General features: G+C 37.4%; 1 protein-coding gene across 7 annotated transcripts in view; it reads right to left on the bottom strand.

Annotated features, from left to right (window-relative positions):
* Positions 1–592: 592 nt before the first annotated feature.
* Positions 593–16,981, bottom strand: part of DEPDC5 (DEP domain containing 5, GATOR1 subcomplex subunit) — a 44,546-nt gene continuing 28,157 nt past the window's right edge. For 2 of the 7 annotated variants that reach the window (XM_072415547.1, XM_072415548.1), the window contains exons 24-43: positions 16,477–16,577; positions 16,333–16,392; positions 15,059–15,242; positions 14,043–14,203; positions 13,689–13,806; positions 10,464–10,631; positions 9,304–9,523; positions 9,097–9,218; positions 8,902–9,001; positions 8,660–8,722; positions 7,076–7,197; positions 6,916–6,999; positions 6,493–6,625; positions 6,264–6,372; positions 5,277–5,507; positions 4,164–4,333; positions 3,888–4,059; positions 2,830–2,890; positions 2,654–2,736; positions 593–2,545 (exon numbers count right to left, since the gene is read on the bottom strand). In XM_072415547.1, coding sequence (XP_072271648.1) covers positions 2,250–2,545; positions 2,654–2,736; positions 2,830–2,890; positions 3,888–4,059; positions 4,164–4,333; positions 5,277–5,507; positions 6,264–6,372; positions 6,493–6,625; positions 6,916–6,999; positions 7,076–7,197; positions 8,660–8,722; positions 8,902–9,001; positions 9,097–9,218; positions 9,304–9,523; positions 10,464–10,631; positions 13,689–13,806; positions 14,043–14,203; positions 15,059–15,242; positions 16,333–16,392; positions 16,477–16,577 — 2,758 coding nt within the window. In that variant the 3' untranslated portion in view covers positions 593–2,249. Of the gene's footprint in view, positions 2,546–2,653; positions 2,737–2,829; positions 2,891–3,887; positions 4,060–4,163; positions 4,334–5,276; positions 5,508–6,263; positions 6,373–6,492; positions 6,626–6,915; positions 7,000–7,075; positions 7,198–8,659; positions 8,723–8,901; positions 9,002–9,096; positions 9,219–9,303; positions 9,524–10,463; positions 10,632–13,688; positions 13,807–14,042; positions 14,204–15,058; positions 15,243–16,332; positions 16,393–16,476; positions 16,578–16,981 lie in introns of those variants that run through there. The other 5 variants (XM_072415551.1, XM_072415552.1, XM_072415549.1 and 2 more) reach the window with 5 other exon arrangements.

Raw genomic sequence — 16,981 nt, 5'->3', positions numbered from 1 at the left:
AACACCAGCAAAGCCCACCAAGCTCCTCTGTACCTGACACCAGCAAAGCCACTCTGCTCCTCTGTACCCAATGTGCAATGTACAGACAAATCTACCCTACTCTTCTGCACATTACAGCAGCAAAGTTTATAGTGCTTCTCTATATACTGTAGTACAGCAGCAAACTGGGTGTTCGATCCAACCATTAGTCCACATGACTGAAGTTTAGACTGAATTTGACACAAACCCAAAACCAAATGCTAAGCCTAGTAGACTTCCCCAAAAAAACACCCCCTAGTGAAACAGGCATTACATTTGTTTTAAAGTTGGAGGGCAGCGATGACATTGTTTTGTTATCTCAGGAGTTCAGACTTTAAACTCCATATATGACAGCAAGAAAAACTGAAAACCACGGAAAACAACTGCTTTTGGGCAACTGTTCCCTGATCTTTTAAAAAGATTCCTAGTTAAATTCTAGTATTGTTCTTCTTTAAAAGAACGCAGTGTGTCACAAGATATTATGTATATTGTCTGATAATCTGTGGATGTGTTTGTGAAGTTCACCAAAAGTAGCTATCTGCTGATCTATGCCAATAAAGTACACCAATCCAAATTATTCATTTAAATAATCATGTCATGTTTATTTTAAATCTAGCAGCCCAACAATTAAAGTTACACATTATATATTTATGTAGGTTTATTTTGTAAGATAGCTCAAAGTGCAAAATACCCATAGCAAAAAAAATTATTTTAGGGAAAATATATTCTTCAAATTTGTGCAAAATAGGTAAACAAAATCTAATCATTGTGTATTAACATTTTTAAAATTTAGTTTCTATGTACTGTATAAAGTACAATTATATGCACCAACATAAACAGCAATGTTTATATTACATATGCAGACTCTGCTTCCTACTTTGCATGGCTACACAGAGGTTGTGCTTTACTGCTACTTTTCATAGTCCATGACTTGGTCATTTTACTTCCAATGTGGCATTTTAACAAACAATAGTTATAGTGTCTACTGACACTAGATGACTGGATAATCTAGTTGGAAAATTATTACATTAGGCACATGTGTGTCTATGCCCTATGGAGAAGGGAATGGGAGGGCTCTGGGGTTGCCTTACTTTCATTGCAGTTTCCACCATGGCTAATCTATAAATCCTAATATGTGAAACAACATAGCAGAGCAAGAATGTTTGATTTTGAAAATAATAAAATTAATTAGGGGTAAATATTATTACATTGATTCAAAATATCTGCTCTCTGATAATGCACTGCATGTTCCCTTTAAAAAAGAATTATAAATATTTTGAGTGGTCTCTATGCTCCTTAAACACAATCCAAAGTATGTATATTCTAGTAGCTTTTATTTTAGCTATCACTGGTTATTTGTGTTGACTAAGAGAAATAAAAAGGCATAGGCTACACTAACAGCTGATTAGCTTACAGCTAAAGACCTGGATACACAGGCTATTGTTTGCTTCCAAACTGCATTTATTTCTATTTAAATCTATTGGGATGCAAATACACATTTACAAAGGTTGATACAACTTAGATTGCAGGCCAAATTTACATGTGAAGACATTCAGAAGCATCAAGTTGATTTCATATGCTGAATAAAACTGAAAGCAAGCTGCCTTTTTCTACTGACACAAATCCTAAAACTTTTGATTAGTTTCAGAAAAAAAAATCAAAAAATTTCTGGACTATTGAGAAGTCAGCACAGGTTTCAAATAAAAAAATCCAACTGACTAAGGAGAAGTCAGCACAGGTATCAAGTTGGACCTTACAAATCAGCATTGATCAAAAGGCAACAACGCATGGCTTCCTTATAGTGATAAGGGCAGTGATATACAATAGTTTCTTTTAGGTCAGCTTGTATTTTGATATTTAAAAAACAAAATAAAATTAAGGAAATTTTCAAAGTTGAGGAGCACACTATCTGCATTAAAAAAAGTCAAGATTCAGGGCACTAGTAAGCATTTTTTATGTGACTGAACGTGAACGAATTTAGATTGGTAGATTTGGCTCACTGCACTTTGTACCAACTTATTAAATAGGCCAACATAAACAAGGCTTATTGCTTAGGCCTTCATTCCCCATAGGGGAACCACCAGAGTTACCCTGCTAAGATCAGTCCAGACTGTGTCCAAAAGCAAGGGGAAGCAGCTGATGCAGGCATTTAGTCCTCATAGAGGTTTAAAAAAAAAAAAATTGCACGTCACCTCAAGCCAGTCATCAGTGACCCCTATAACAGCATACATTTAGGGTTCACTTGCGTTCATTTTCTCCAGACAGCTGGCCCAAAAGTTAGCAAGTCTGTTATCGCGATTAGCACAAAAGTCTGTAAAGTCTTTGAGTAGACGATCAGCAAATCGCTCATCCCCTGTTCCACTGGAGCGCCAGGTTTTGGTCAGCATGGTATTATAGGCCCAATTGTAACCTATCTTTTCTTCCCCAAACAGATTTTGAGTTGATGAGCTTGTGGAATTTCTTCTACGTCTTTGCTGACCTGAGGAATACTTCCGCTTTGAATATGGGAGCTGCAAAAATACAGTGCCTGCAAAGTATTCAAAAAATGTAGTCTTTTAAAAGAATTCAGGAACTGGAATAGCATCTAGGCATATGGCAACCAAAACATATTTATATTCTATTTGCTGAAATTTACCTGTCACATGTATGTACTGAGGTTTATTTTCTGATGGGAAATTAAATGCAGATGCAGAATACTTATCCTGAATGAAACCAAACCTATGTGGAAGGAGAATCCAAAAGTTAAAACTCAAAAATAAGTTCCAAAATCAAATGGGGAAACAAAAATAGGTAGTTCATGAAGAATATTACCGATATGCAATTACTTCCTGGAACAAGTGCATTCTGTCCCAATAGGTCTCTGGTTCAAAACCTGAAATAATAATCCTAGAGGTTACTGTCTTTAGAAACTCATACAGTCTGGCAAAACACTAAAATAAAAACTAACAATAAAAATTTGTTTGCCAACATCTTTAGGACCATATAGTTATCCTACCTGCATTTGTCCCCAAGTAATTTCATCTATATAAAGATAGTTCAACCTCTTTCATGGTACAAGAGGTCATTTCCAATCTCCAAATTGATAAACAACATAGGCGGATTGCTGTACATTTTAATTATTTTTAACCTGCATCTTTCATTAAAATACCAGCTGGCAATCTGTCCGTCCCACTTTCCCTACTGCTCTTTTGTGTTGACACACAGGCTTCCTATGGTGAACAAGTGAATGTTTCATCATGCATTATCAAGGCATGTGCTACTGTTGTCAAAATATATATTATATAAGGATTTCTTTGTATTGGACTCAATACAGCTTTTTTGCATTGAGTTCAATGCAAAGGATTTTGAATTTCCCGCCCCACCTCCCGCCCGCACCGACACATGCAGCGACGTCACCGGGAAACCCCGGAGATGGTCACTGCACTCGCCGGATGAAGAAAGAAGACGTGTCCGGAGGAGCTGCGGGGAGAAGGTGAGTATTTTTTTTTTTTAGCGATCGACGCTGGACAGAACGGATCATCGCAGCGGGGACCAGGTAAGTGATTGGATTTACACAGTGAGAAAAGTTTGGGTTTATCGATTTTTGCAAAAATCGATAAACCCGGACCAAGGTCGGGTTTACCGGTGGTTAAAAGTGTTAGGACACTATACAATCCATTGAAGGAAAAACATTGATCATGCATAGGCAGTCCTGGAAAAAGGTTGTACAGAGGGCATTCTGGTGGGGTCTGGAACATTGATTTATGGTACTAATTTCTTGGAAACTTTAATGTATAAGCACTAATAAGTAGTAGAAAATATATTACTATGAATGTTTAAAGTAGGTGAGCTTGTATACCTTTAAATATGATGTTAGATTGGTTACAAACCTTCAAACAGATGGTCACTCTCAGCCTTTACCAGACAGGTAATATTAAGAGGAATAAAAAGCTGAGCACGTAGTGGGTCTCCATACAGATAGCTTGGCAATGCAAATGGACCCTCCAAAACAGGTACAAGTAGAAAACCACAAGAGTTTGCTTTCCTGTGCCAACCCTGAACCTAAAGAGAAAAAAGAAAGAATAATCAGAAACATTTTTTACAATGATCAGACCAAAATAAAAGCTGCTAAAGTACATCCATAAAATTTGACACACAGCCTTTACCATTTCAAAAAGTACTGCAGCAGTCACAGCCATCCAGTGCAGTTTGATCTCAAATGCAGCAGTTAAAGAGTAGTTTCCATGGTAATAGCAGCTGCACCATTCCAGCCTATCTGTGCGATTATTAACATCCACATCTAAGGTTACCGTTCTCTGCTCCGGGACAGTGGCAGCTATGAAAAGCAAGGTCACATGAGATAAAAAAGCTATTATAACTGAATGAAAGAGAAAGGGTGTCACACAGAAAAAAATAACAGGTGACTGAAAAAATTAAAGAGAACCAGAGTAAGAGAGATTGAGATAACTACAGTAAGCTGGAGAAGGCTATATAAAAGCTATATAAAAAAGCATGCAATCAAGCAAGGATGTAACATGGAAAACAGTTGATGATCAACCAGTTATCAAAATTAAATGTGTAGTTACTAAAAACACCCAGGAAACAAAACCACCCAGGAAAGTAAGGGAGTGATGACAGAGCTTGTTCCATGGCTCTGAACAGATGCCTGGCATGCAAGTTACATGGTACCCGTCAGGGGAGGAGCTGCTGGAGATGAGAATTTAGCCAAAAAGTCAAGAGAGGAACCAATGATGTCACATGGATATAGCAAAGGTGTAGCCCTTAGTCATGTTACCTTTCTTTTGGTGGTTAGAGGAAGAATAATAATATGAAGAATGGACACTGATATGGCATGACCCAGCATTATTACATTCCTATGACACAGCAGAAACAGCTTTTAAAGCCAGAATTTTAGAAAGATAAAACAGTAAAAAAAAAAAAATAATAAAGTTTTTAACTGGCAAATAAATATAGAGCCTGAATTTTTAATTTGTTTTTATATCTTTGGTTAAATGTAACACTGCACAATAGTTGTCATATTGGTAAATGACATTAGCTGCTGCTGCTTAGGATAGTGAGCTGCCATGTATTCTTAGGAGCTGGGCTTTGGTCTATTGTAGCAAGACTATTACAAAAATCACTGTATTTCAGAGAAATATTTAAACTAATTAGAACCATAGGCTGGAATAACCATGAAACAAAGCCATGGATAGTCCATGGGAGATCATTCTCTTGGACACAGCACTCCACCAGCTCCTCTGCCCTCTGCGGGCAGCTACCTAGCAGCGCTGCGGCCTGGCTCCTTCCTCCGAAGCTGCGGCTGAAAGAACTGTGCCTACTTGCATAAGAGGCTGGCCGACTGGGTAGCCAAGGCAGAAGAAATGGTGGAAATTCAGAATGGAGAAGCTCCTCTTCCACTAGTGCCACCTCAAACCATTTCCTCTGGAAAGCTGTAAAGTCTTCCATTGCAGCTGAATGCCAGGCATTTGGTTGTGTCAGGTTTGTTGTGGCTACAAGAAAAAAAAAATAAGAGACATATAAAATGAAGTGTTATATGAGAAACTGCACATGAACAAAGTTGTGATAATGCAAATGTAAATCCAAATATAAATACATAGCCTAGTGTGGTTCCCGTGGACAGATGTCTGCCAATGGGGAATTCTACATCAATGTTCTCAAACCAATAAGCTATGGTCTTTAATTCCTCCCTATTGTGTTTACAATATACTTTTGAGTTACACATGTTTTTTGCGCAGCCTTAAAAAACGTGACTTTGGGAGCATGCAAGAGGAGAAGTGAGACAAAGCGGTTTTATGGAATTTTAAAGCAAATAGTGGCTTACATATAGAACTGTTATGGTTAGGGGGATCCATCTCCTGGAATTCTGAAACAAATTTGGTGTAAGTTTCCCAGAGAAAATGGCCATTCCTTTGCAATTGGAGTCCCTCAAAGTAAATAAAATGCAACTCTTCCTCAGCAAGGTCTTTCACCCTAAAGGTGACTGTACATAGGGCTACCCTGTGAAGAAAGCTAATTACCACAGCTAATAGGAGAACTTTGGCTTTTTCTTCATTACTCGTAGCTAATAATCAAGATAAGGACAGGTGCCTAAATCAACTATCTGATTGTGTGGAATTAAATTTACCTTTTGCTTTCAAATCAGAGTCTGCTAAATTCTACTTGGCTATACAAAGGCTGTGTTACAAAACCCACATTTTCACAGAACTCTTTGTTCTTTTTAAATTGCAAACACATGCTGCTCTCACCCCTTTCAGGTTCTCTTTCAGGAGGTATTCTGTATAAGTAAAATCCGTAGATGAAGGTTCTAAGTGTTTCGCCAGATGCATGTGTAATATACTGTTCGTCCAACATTTTCTGCAAGAGACATACAATATCCAGTTGTAGTAAAAAAACAAACAAACAAACAACAAAAAACATGATACCTGTTATCTAAATTACCCATATTACTGTAAATAATGTAGGCAGATTTCTTACCTGCATAATGTCCATAGCCACAGTTTGAGTCTGCACCCAGCTTATCTTATCAATCAGCCAATGTACAACTTCAGCGCTAATAAAGCAGCATGGAGGAAGACCTTTCTGTTCAGATAGCAATGGAATACCTGTACTGCAAGAAAATGAATGTTAATAATTAGGGGCACTGAATATTTTAATATTTTTTCGATACAAATTCTACAAGCTATCTCTACATCCTTTCATCCATACCACCTATCTATATTACAAAAGCAGAGCACAAAATGTATTTTGGTAGCATTTTAGACTTTGGTATTGGCAGTCCAGCTTGCTTAGGTAAGTGACAACACCCAAAATCAATGTGTGTTAATAACTATATAATAACTGGTTTTCCATAACCCTATCAACGGTCTTTAAATTTGTCACAGCACACCAGGTACTTACTTTGGGTGTTTCATAGCCTCCAAAATCTCACTTAGGCTGGCACTGGAAGGTAGAGTGCTTGGACCCCCAGACATCTGTGGGATACTAAACCAGAATGAACAGTCAGAAATCATGTGTGCTGACATACACCATTTTACAAATCATATTAAAGAATCTTTACCTTGCCTCAGCTAACTGAAATAGCTGCTCTCCTGTATTGTTTCCTTGAGTTACTGTTGGGGTGTTGTTTGTCAAGCTGCTATTTCCATCAGCATAAGGGGAGACTCCTTGGTCAACAGAAATCTGATAAAAATTTGAATCTTTTTAGAAATGGATGGATTTAAATTACAATTATATGTAGCCGTTTTCAAAATCCATTCTGTGCTGCAATTGCAAGCACTGACATCATCTCCTACAATGCAAGAACAATAGTTTTGCATTGTAGGTGAGGATGCCAAAGGATTTTCTGCAAACAGGTTGGATGGAAGAAAAGTTTCACTGGCTGCTAAACTAAACCCCTGCGGTCACACACTTTTATCTCTTAACTCCCCTATTACTTAACCTGAAAGTAGAACTGCAGAATAAAAATTGCATTTTGCATAAAAAGTTGTCTGTTTTTACGATAAGGAAATGTCATCCCACTTCCCGACAGGAAGTCAGGAAACAATGGGACATGAATACAGTAGGGACGTTCTTTCAAGAGCTTGCAACTGTAAATATATGAAAAAAATATATATAAATATATAGATGTGGCTATATCCTATTGGGAATTTCACCTCATCTCTAGAGGCAATATAACCGGACAGGGGCAAAAAAAAAACGGCTGGAGGTACACATTAACTCCGTGTCATCTCAAACCAATATAAATTTGGGCAATATAATTGTTTCTAAGGTCATTTATTTTTATTGCTAAAAACACAATTCAAGGTAGATTGCAATACAGATTTTTTTTAAAAAAGAAACACGCAATAATGCAGATTTGTTTTGTTTTTTTATTGATAAATAACAAAATGTGTTATGTTTACTGCAACTAGTTTAAGTAGCTGAATTACAATAACAAGTCTGACTGCGATAGAGAAATCATTGGGAGCCAATCTGGCGCACTTCAATGTGAATGTGCAAATGTTGTAGAAAGAAAAAAAAGGGGTCATCCATTTGGTTGTGGTATCAAATAAAGCAGATACTTTAAATCACACTGCCCCTGCTGGCATCCCTTTTTACTATAGTGCATCCTGCTGCCATTTCTAACTCCAGTTATGTGCTTATTAAAGCAGTGGACAGGGATCAACATGTAAATTCTGATACATAGCAAGCTGTGATATAATAAGTGTGTGACACCTTTAGTTCACTGCCAGAATTAGTTTTTTCAGCTAATACCCCTCCCCTCCTCCCATGTGCATCATTGAGTCACTGGTGCCCTTTACCATTTATTCACATGCAAGAAGAACACAGTAGAGAAGAAAGATAGGATAGATAGATCGATAGATCGATAGATAGATAGATCGATAGATAGATAGATTTACACAAGCAATTATGTTACAAATTCAAGTACACGAAAGGGCACCGTGCAAAAACACAATACAAACAATACATAAATATAAAGAAATAGAATAAGAACAAACTTTAGTTAGTGGTAGACAATGCAAAATTAAAATATCTTGTATAAAAACAGTATAAAGTATATGTGTGTTCAAAGCAAATAGGATAGATTTCCTCATGCAAAAGCTTATAATGGAACACAACTGCTGGTACCTAGGACACTAACCTGTGGGTTGAATGATGGTGCTGTACGTGGGCTGCGAACAAAGTCCATAAAGAAGGCCCCATCCTGAGATAAAAGTGATAGTGCAGAAAGAGCCGTAAAGACAGACAGAGACAGATTGAACCGCAAACCAAAACATTTGAAAAGCGAATAGGAATTGGAAATGACTAAACAGAAAACACCAAGCACTGCCAAAAGGTCAATAAAAATCTAGATCCAAATTGTCGCTACACTTTTTGCCTCACCTTACGAGGGCTGTCAACAGAGTTTGGAGTGACAGCTGGGTCGGTGGCCTGACACGAGGCTTTTCCAGCATGAGCTAGTGCTTGTTGTTCCCCCAAACCCCTATAAAAATATAATTTATTTTACATTCATCATTCTTTACTTATTTTTTAAAAACTGTTGTTTTCATATCATGGTTGAAAGCTGGCTCGTCTTACTTCTGATTTGATTCTAACTCTAGGAGAGCCGAGAGTGCAGATGTTCCTTTCTTTCCTACAGGTGGTCCAGGAGGTTCTGGAGGGTGAGCTGGAAGCTGCAGGCTTTTCATACCTGTTCCCTTCTACAAAATACACACACACATAGATAAGTACACATATAAAATGAATACATATTGGTAACTTAACAAGGGAAAAAAAGTAAGGTACTCGAATCATCCGGTCAGATCTGTGACGTCTGCGGATACGATTTAGACACTCCACAAATCTCAGAAATCCATCTAGTAGTTGTACTTCATCTTGCTCAGATCTGGGGCGGTCTCCATACACATCACAACGCTGTTCCCCTTCAGTAATACGCTTGGTGGGTCCAACGCAAGAGGGAAGCAGAAGGAACCGAGTGCGCCAGAACTTCAGGGACTCGATTAGGCTAAATTTGAAGATGCAGAGTTAATGAGATAAAGAAACAGACAAAGACTATACATTTATAAAAAAAATAACACTGTTAAGTTCACTTATGTAATCATTCTGAATCAGTTTACAGAGAGTTCAAGTCAGGTGACAAATTGTTCAACTTTCTTGGTAGTTCACAGAACAGGCATGAGGTGGGGCAGTTGTCCCATGCCTACAAGACAGCTGTCTCTGAAAAGTCCTGTCAATTAGTGCTGACCAAATAAATAAGCTCTTCTGTATTTAGCCATTTAGGTCAGCACTCTCCATGAGTAGGTGTATACTTAACTGAGGTAGTGTGATTGTAATAAATAAATAGTCAGTGGATGAAGCATTCAGAGCCTGCTAGTGTTAGCCAGCAGCCCTTGTTCATTTTAGAGGGATATACCATTCCATGGTAATATTTACATTTTATATAAAATTCAAAGCACAGCAGAAAAAAAACTGTGTTGCAATGTTTAGTATGAATAAGGATAAGCAAACTGTCAGCTGTAGTTAACAAATCTGCTTTTGTTCTGAAATAACTCCTGATCTGTAAAGTAAAATGCAATGACAAGCTGGCAAGTAGTTGTTTTGATAATGAAAGAAAAGTCAGCGTTGCATGGAATGGGATTGCAGATGGGCTCTCTGTGGCCCATCATCAACCATTGAAACTGTCAATCTGCAGTATCGTTTGTATCTAAGAAAAGTAAATGTTATTTTATTATTTGAAATCGTGTGTTGTGAATGTTACCCATTCACGGAGGCTAAATCGGAAGGTTTAAATGGATTCTGTGTGGATTATTATTTATTTATTACAATCATAATGGCATAGTCAGGCTATTTTTTAACCTTTTACTATATACATGGACATTATTTTTTGTATGGATCAAGTAAACCTTTGTTTACTATGATGAAAAAATATTACATGTATGCCCAACCTGAAGTCTTCAGAACCAGCAGAACAGATATACTGATCCAGATAGTTCCACTTGTAGTCCTCCAACCGCTCATGGGAGAATTCTACCCAGCTAGGTACAAAGTCACAGCCAGAATGGGAGGGACACAAATTGTATGTGTAACTTATCTGAGCAGATTCACATGGATACCTGTAAAGGAGAAAAACACAAAACACAATGTCATCCATAAACATACATTTTTGAATTTGAAAAATTTAAAAATCTGTGAATTTTGTATTAAAATGGTTATGAATTGCTACTGCATTGCTCTCAGAGTCCATGTAAAAATGTATATTTATAATATTGTTTCAATACATAATTATCCTCCAAGGACTTTGTCTACTATGTGCTGGCCTAGGTGAAAATTGGTTTACTACTATAAATTGTACATCACTACATAACACTGGGGAACAATTTTGAACACATTTTTTGTTGACCTCAATTTTTAAGCTTATTTACACTGAAATAGGTATGCTGATTCTGAAAGAGCAGTTAGTTTTCTTCTGTCACTTCAGTTTTTTTTCTCTACCAGTTATATTAATGCGATAACTGTAGCGTGGATTTATATGTGCTATTCATTTACACGCAAGACAGTGTGGTCAGAGGTTGTGCGCTGCTCTACGTAGTGAATAAGCAAAATGTATTTTTCTCCCTGCACACGTATTTCCTTTCTTTCAGGTCATGTCTGGCTCTGCCGTTTCTCGTCATAAGTGCCTAAACAACCCTGATTCATTTTGTTATATCTGTGGCAGTTTCACTATTCCCAGTCAAAGGGCGAACACCAGAACATTTGTAGAGCAAACCTATTTGCCATATTTCAAAAAATAAACCTGGTGATCAAGTCTTGGGCCGCTCATAAGGTGTGCAGTGTGTCGAAGTTTTACGGAAGTGGACAAAGGGAACATGTGATAAGAAGCCATTTGGTATACTTATGGTTTGGCGAGAGTCAGGAGATCATTTCAGTGACTGTTATTTTTGTATAGTGAAAACTTCAGGATAAACCAAGAAAAATAAATGTAACATAGAGTATCCTAGTCTACCATTGGCTATACGCCCAGTGGCTCATTCAGATGAAATCCCAGTGCCAGTTTTCGTTACACTACCCTCTCTTGAAGAACATGATTATGGTGATGAACTAGGTGACAACAATGATGAAGAGTTTGAAATTGAAGAGGACTCTCGTAAAGAGTTCGTAAAGAATATGATCAGCATGAGTTGAGTGAAGAAGGCTTCAGAACTCCTAGCATCAAGACTGTGAGAAAAACTTAATTGAAAAAAGCAATAAAGGTATCGTACTTTCGAACCAAATTGCATTTCTGCAGTACTTTAGAACTGACAGTGGCTTTATGTATTGCCATAACATACATGGTTTAATTGGTTGGTTGAATTGGGAATTTCAATCTATACCGCAACTGAATGGCGACTATAAATCGATAGCTCAAAGCGGAGCTTAAAGTGTGTCCTCCTTCACAATGGCAATATATTTGGGTCAGTCCCAACTAGCCATTCAGTTTTTTTTTGTGAAGAATATACAGACATAAAGAGAGTCATTGAGTTGTTGCAATATCACCAACACAATTGGGTCATCTGTGTTGACCTTAAAATGGTATGCTTCCTTCTTGGTCAGCAACGCAGATACACCAAGTATACCTGTTATCTGTGCATGTGGGACAGCAGAGCAAGTGAGAGGCATTGGCTGGAAAGGATTTGGCCTCCAAGATCTGTCCTAAAATCAGGTGATCCAAACATTCTACATGAGCCACTTGTTGATAGAAAGAATATTATATTCCCGCCTCTGCACATGAAACTGGATCTGATGAAGCAGTTCGTTAAAGCTTTGCCAACTGAAGGAGAATGTTTCAAGTACCTCATTTTGGCAATTCCTAGCCTGTCATTTGAAAAAATAAAGGCCGGTGTGTTCGATGGTCCACAGATTCGGCAGCTCATCAAGGATGAACATTTCATCAGTACAATGTCAGAAGTCGAAACAAATGCTTGGTTATCATTCAAAGCCTTTGTCATGGACATTCTTGGAAACACACAAGCAAATAATTACACAGAAATTGTCCATAAACTCTTGGAGAGCTACAAAATGCTTTTCCTGCATAGCCATCTTTCTTCCCAGAAAACCTTGGTGCAGTCAATGATGAGCAAGGTGAACGATTTCACCAAGATTTGAAGGTCATGGAAGGACGATATCAGGGTAAATGGGATGTACATATGACGGCTGACTATTGGTGGAGCATCTGGCAGGATTGTCCTAACACTGAACACTCCAGGAAAAGCTATAGGCGTACATTTTTACCTTAACTGCTTACCCGAATAATTTTCAAATGTTTTACTGTAAAAAAATGCTCATAGAGTAACAATTTCTTTGTATGAACAAAAGTTTTAAAAAACGGAAAAGAAATTTTAAAAAACGGTACAACAGTCAAGTTATTATTTCATTATTTTTTCATTGTATGTAAAATTTGTATGTTTTTTTGACAAAAATGGAGGGTACCTTGTATTGTAAAAACTGGATGTGATAGCAGAAAACTGGAGTAATTTCTGGATTCACCACCCAAAAATTTGTAAAAAGAAAAACAAGTGTAAGATCTAACTCAACAAAAAATGTGTTCCCCAAAAATGAGTTGAGAATTCTGCTTAGACAAACATATACAATTAATTCATTGTATATTTTTGTATAAGCAGAATTCTCATTACTTCTACCAGTTCTTACTTGTTGATCCTGCAAGTATTCCTTTACAAATCTAGTTTCCTGAAGAGGGCTGCCAACACTACAATACCACTTTGCAACTTCCAGCAGTGTTGTCACCCACTCCCCAGCAACTTTTCTTAAGATATTTGTACTGCCTAAGCCTGACAATGTGCTGTCAAGGAGGAAGTGCTGACAACATCTACATATATAGAGTTAGTTCCCTTCTTCCAGTCTGGCAAGAAGTAGCACAACTATAATGTTATATCTTTCTGCAAGGAATGCAAGACAGTGCAGTCTAAAACAGGATAAGGACAGTATACACCAACATCTACTGACACATGAAAAAGGAAGAAGAGATTGAAAAGTCATATAACCACAAGAACAGAGGAAAGAAAATTCATAAACTGAAGTGTAATGCAATCTGCGCACTACTCTGCCATATGTTCAGTGTGTTACCTTTTTTTAACACTGCAAACAATGACAGTTTTCAAAATGAATTCTCTTACTTTGGCAAATATCTGGTCACTGTGATTATCTTGTCCTTGCAGATCACTTTGTGAAATGTTCGACCCATGCTAAGCCAATACTGGTTTTCTTCAATATTATGGTGGCGGGACACCAACCCTTTAAAAGGACAAATATCTGTTAAAATATGCAGAAAATTGTACCACTTTCTAGATCAAAAATGATCATGGCAATAGATAATATTGCCCTTTTTATTTGACAACATTAAGGTCTTCCGTATGGTCATCATATATCAAATTCTGTGTCCAATACCATTTAGATTTGGTTTTTGTACAGATTTGTCAGCATATGCATAGCTTTACTGCAGATACATTAAATCATGAGAAAAATAGTACCTCGTCTGTACAGTGGACTACTGCTGAGGGGAGGTTGTGCATTGGAGTTAGGTTTTGGTTGTTTGGGCTGAACAATTATCTGATAACCCTGCATTAGTCGCTGACATATGAACTCTTCAAAAACTTGCTGAGCAGTCATCTGAGCACCATCTTCATCCCGTCTGTGAAACATTAAACAACATTTAATTAGCTAGGAAAGATCAGTTTTTAAAGTAGTACACAACCCTTCCGATCAGTTTTTCCTAATTCTAGCCCATAGGGATTGACATGTCATTCAGTGTGCTTTATACATTACGGTGGTGCTCTTACACTGCTTAAGGAAATTATAACAAGTTGACAAGTATCAATCTTTCCGTAGTATAAACATTTAAAAAGTAACTCTACTCACACAAATTGATATTATAAATCTTCCAATGGGGACACCTGTTCTGCTGATGAATATTTAAACAGGGAGCTGACCTCACTTTGTAGACATTTCCTGTTACATCATGTTTCATCTATTAGAAAGTTTGTGAAGGAAAAATTCCCCCATAGGACACAAAATAGGAAAAAAATGCTACATAAAAAGCCAAACTCTAAAACAAAATACGGCTGAGAAGGGTTACAACTTTTTGTACCATTTTGTCTTTGGCTCCCCCCTCCTATCCATTTCCTTCCTGTGACACTGGAGCAAGAAATTGGGGGAACCAGGGTCACCTAAACAGAAGGCACACACAGCAATACAAACTGCATGAAAATTCTAAGCTTTCCATATTTGCTTAAAAAAACTGCTGCAGTCTGTATCACTACTGGGGAGATTTACCATTGTTGCACTTCCTTCTAAGCATGATAGGAAGTGAGAGAAAAGGTGCTAAAAATGATAATAACCTAGCTTAGTTTTACTGTAGAAAACTCTACAACACGTATAACTGTTTAACAAGCCGAAGGCTAAGTTATGACAGTGTTTGTAACAAACAAACTAAACCTGTATAATTGCAAATACTGAAGAAACTACTTTTGGTTTTCTTTAGTCTCACCTGTCCAGGTCAGCCTCTGGCAGTAGATCATAGCAGCCTTCTGTATAATCATTTTGCAGGCTCTGCTTGTCCGGGAAGTAGTCGGTTGTGAGTGGTAGGCAGGCAGGGGTGGTAAGGGATTTCCAATCCACCCCAACTGTGCAGCAGAAGCCAGGCACTATGGGGGGAGCAGACAGCATCAAAACTGCCCAAATACCACCATGTATGTGTGGAAAGTGATGGTGAGCAGGAACAAGGATTGTGATTTACATAAGGGTGTGGATGAAAAAAATTGGTATGTGGTAAAAATGTGAGGATTAATTGAGGATCAAAGGGCCAATTAACAAAAAACAATAAGGAAACAATAAACACAATTTTTAAATGTGGAGAAGGGATTATAAAATGTGAGTACATGGGAACATGTAAATAGGATTATTGAACATTTTGTTGAAAAGGGAAAAAGTATGGTAGGTTGGCGTGAAAGTGTATGCAAAACAAGTGATTTGAAGTCAGAAAAATTGGGAGAAAAAGGGAAGAAAAAGAGAAAGTAGGTTAACATTGCCATGCCTTAGATACATTCAGCCCCATCATGCATTGGGAAAATATTTGCCCTTGATTAACACTATAAATATAGGGATCCAATTTAACCACAAAATTGATATAAATTATTTATTTTTATTCAAAGCTGTGAGTCATGATAAAACATGCAAGGAAGGTGAAGTAGTGTGACAAAAGAAGTGCACACACATAGTGAAAATAGGATACGCCATTGTCAGTTTGAACTTCAAAAATAACAATAAAACCATGTATTTGAATGGGAAGGACAATGGATTAAACACAGTATTTCTACTCCTCAGTGACCACATTTTTCCTCAGCACTTTAGCAGGAAATCTAGAGACCTCACAAAATTAAATGTTACACATCAAACTACAATAACCTATACTATATATCTAGTTATAGATTAGTAACTGGAGCAATAAAATTTAAGAAAAAAAACAAAAAAGGGGTTAAAAAGCAAAAAAAAAAAAGAATGTAAAAAATAAATGAACAGCCTGATCACTAAGAATTAGTGCACAGCAAAAGAAAATGTAAAAAAAATGCATTCCGCACCCTATCAAAAGTGCCCTTCACTTTTCCAGTTTGTAATGAAAAAACAATTCTGGGATCCGAATAATCACTTTAAGTAACACCTCAGCATTTCTTGAGCACTAGTCCTAACAATGCAAGGCTTGTGACTGGTAGAACTATGGTATTAAACTCCCATATTTACTGTTAGGTAACCCTCCCCACTCACTAGGTTCAGGACAGCAGAGTAAGCTCTCATCAGGGGATTCTTTCGCTTTGTGGTTAGTAACTGTAGTGAAAGAACAGGATTAGCATTAAATAAACTCCTAACAAACAGTTAGTAGCTGTAAGAGTTCCATCTTAGTGGTATTACCTGCACCATGGCTCCTCTGTCCATTCATGGTGGGGTTTCCAGAGAACTCTTCAGCACTTCCACATGAGCTGCTGTCCAATGGTGTTCGAGGACCTCCGTGCCTGTGAAAAAGATTTTGTAAAATGTAAACCACAAACTGATACTACATACAGATGCACTAGCATCAAAAAACCGTAACATGGTATTCTGATTTTTATAGGCTTTAATTTTGCATTTTTAATCAATATATTTGACTGCCATAAGACACATTGGGCCTGATTTATTAAAGCTCTCGGAACCTGGAGAGGATACACTTTCATCAGTAAAGCTGGGTGATCCAGCAAACCTGGAATAGATCTGGTCCAGGATTCAAAACATTTTCTAGCAAATTACTTTGAAAAAATCCATTCCAGGTTTGCTGGATCACCCAGCTTCATTGATTGAAGTGTATCCTCTCCAGGCCTTGGACAGCTATAATAAAATCAGGCCCAGTCACTTTATATACTGTATAAGCTGAAGAAAAATA

The sequence above is a fragment of the Pyxicephalus adspersus genome, chromosome 6, assembly GCF_032062135.1.
Source record: "Pyxicephalus adspersus chromosome 6, UCB_Pads_2.0, whole genome shotgun sequence".
NCBI lineage: Eukaryota > Metazoa > Chordata > Amphibia > Anura > Pyxicephalidae > Pyxicephalus > Pyxicephalus adspersus.
The sequence above is the reverse complement of the archived record's forward strand: the minus strand, read 5'-3'. Positions and strand labels throughout refer to the sequence as shown.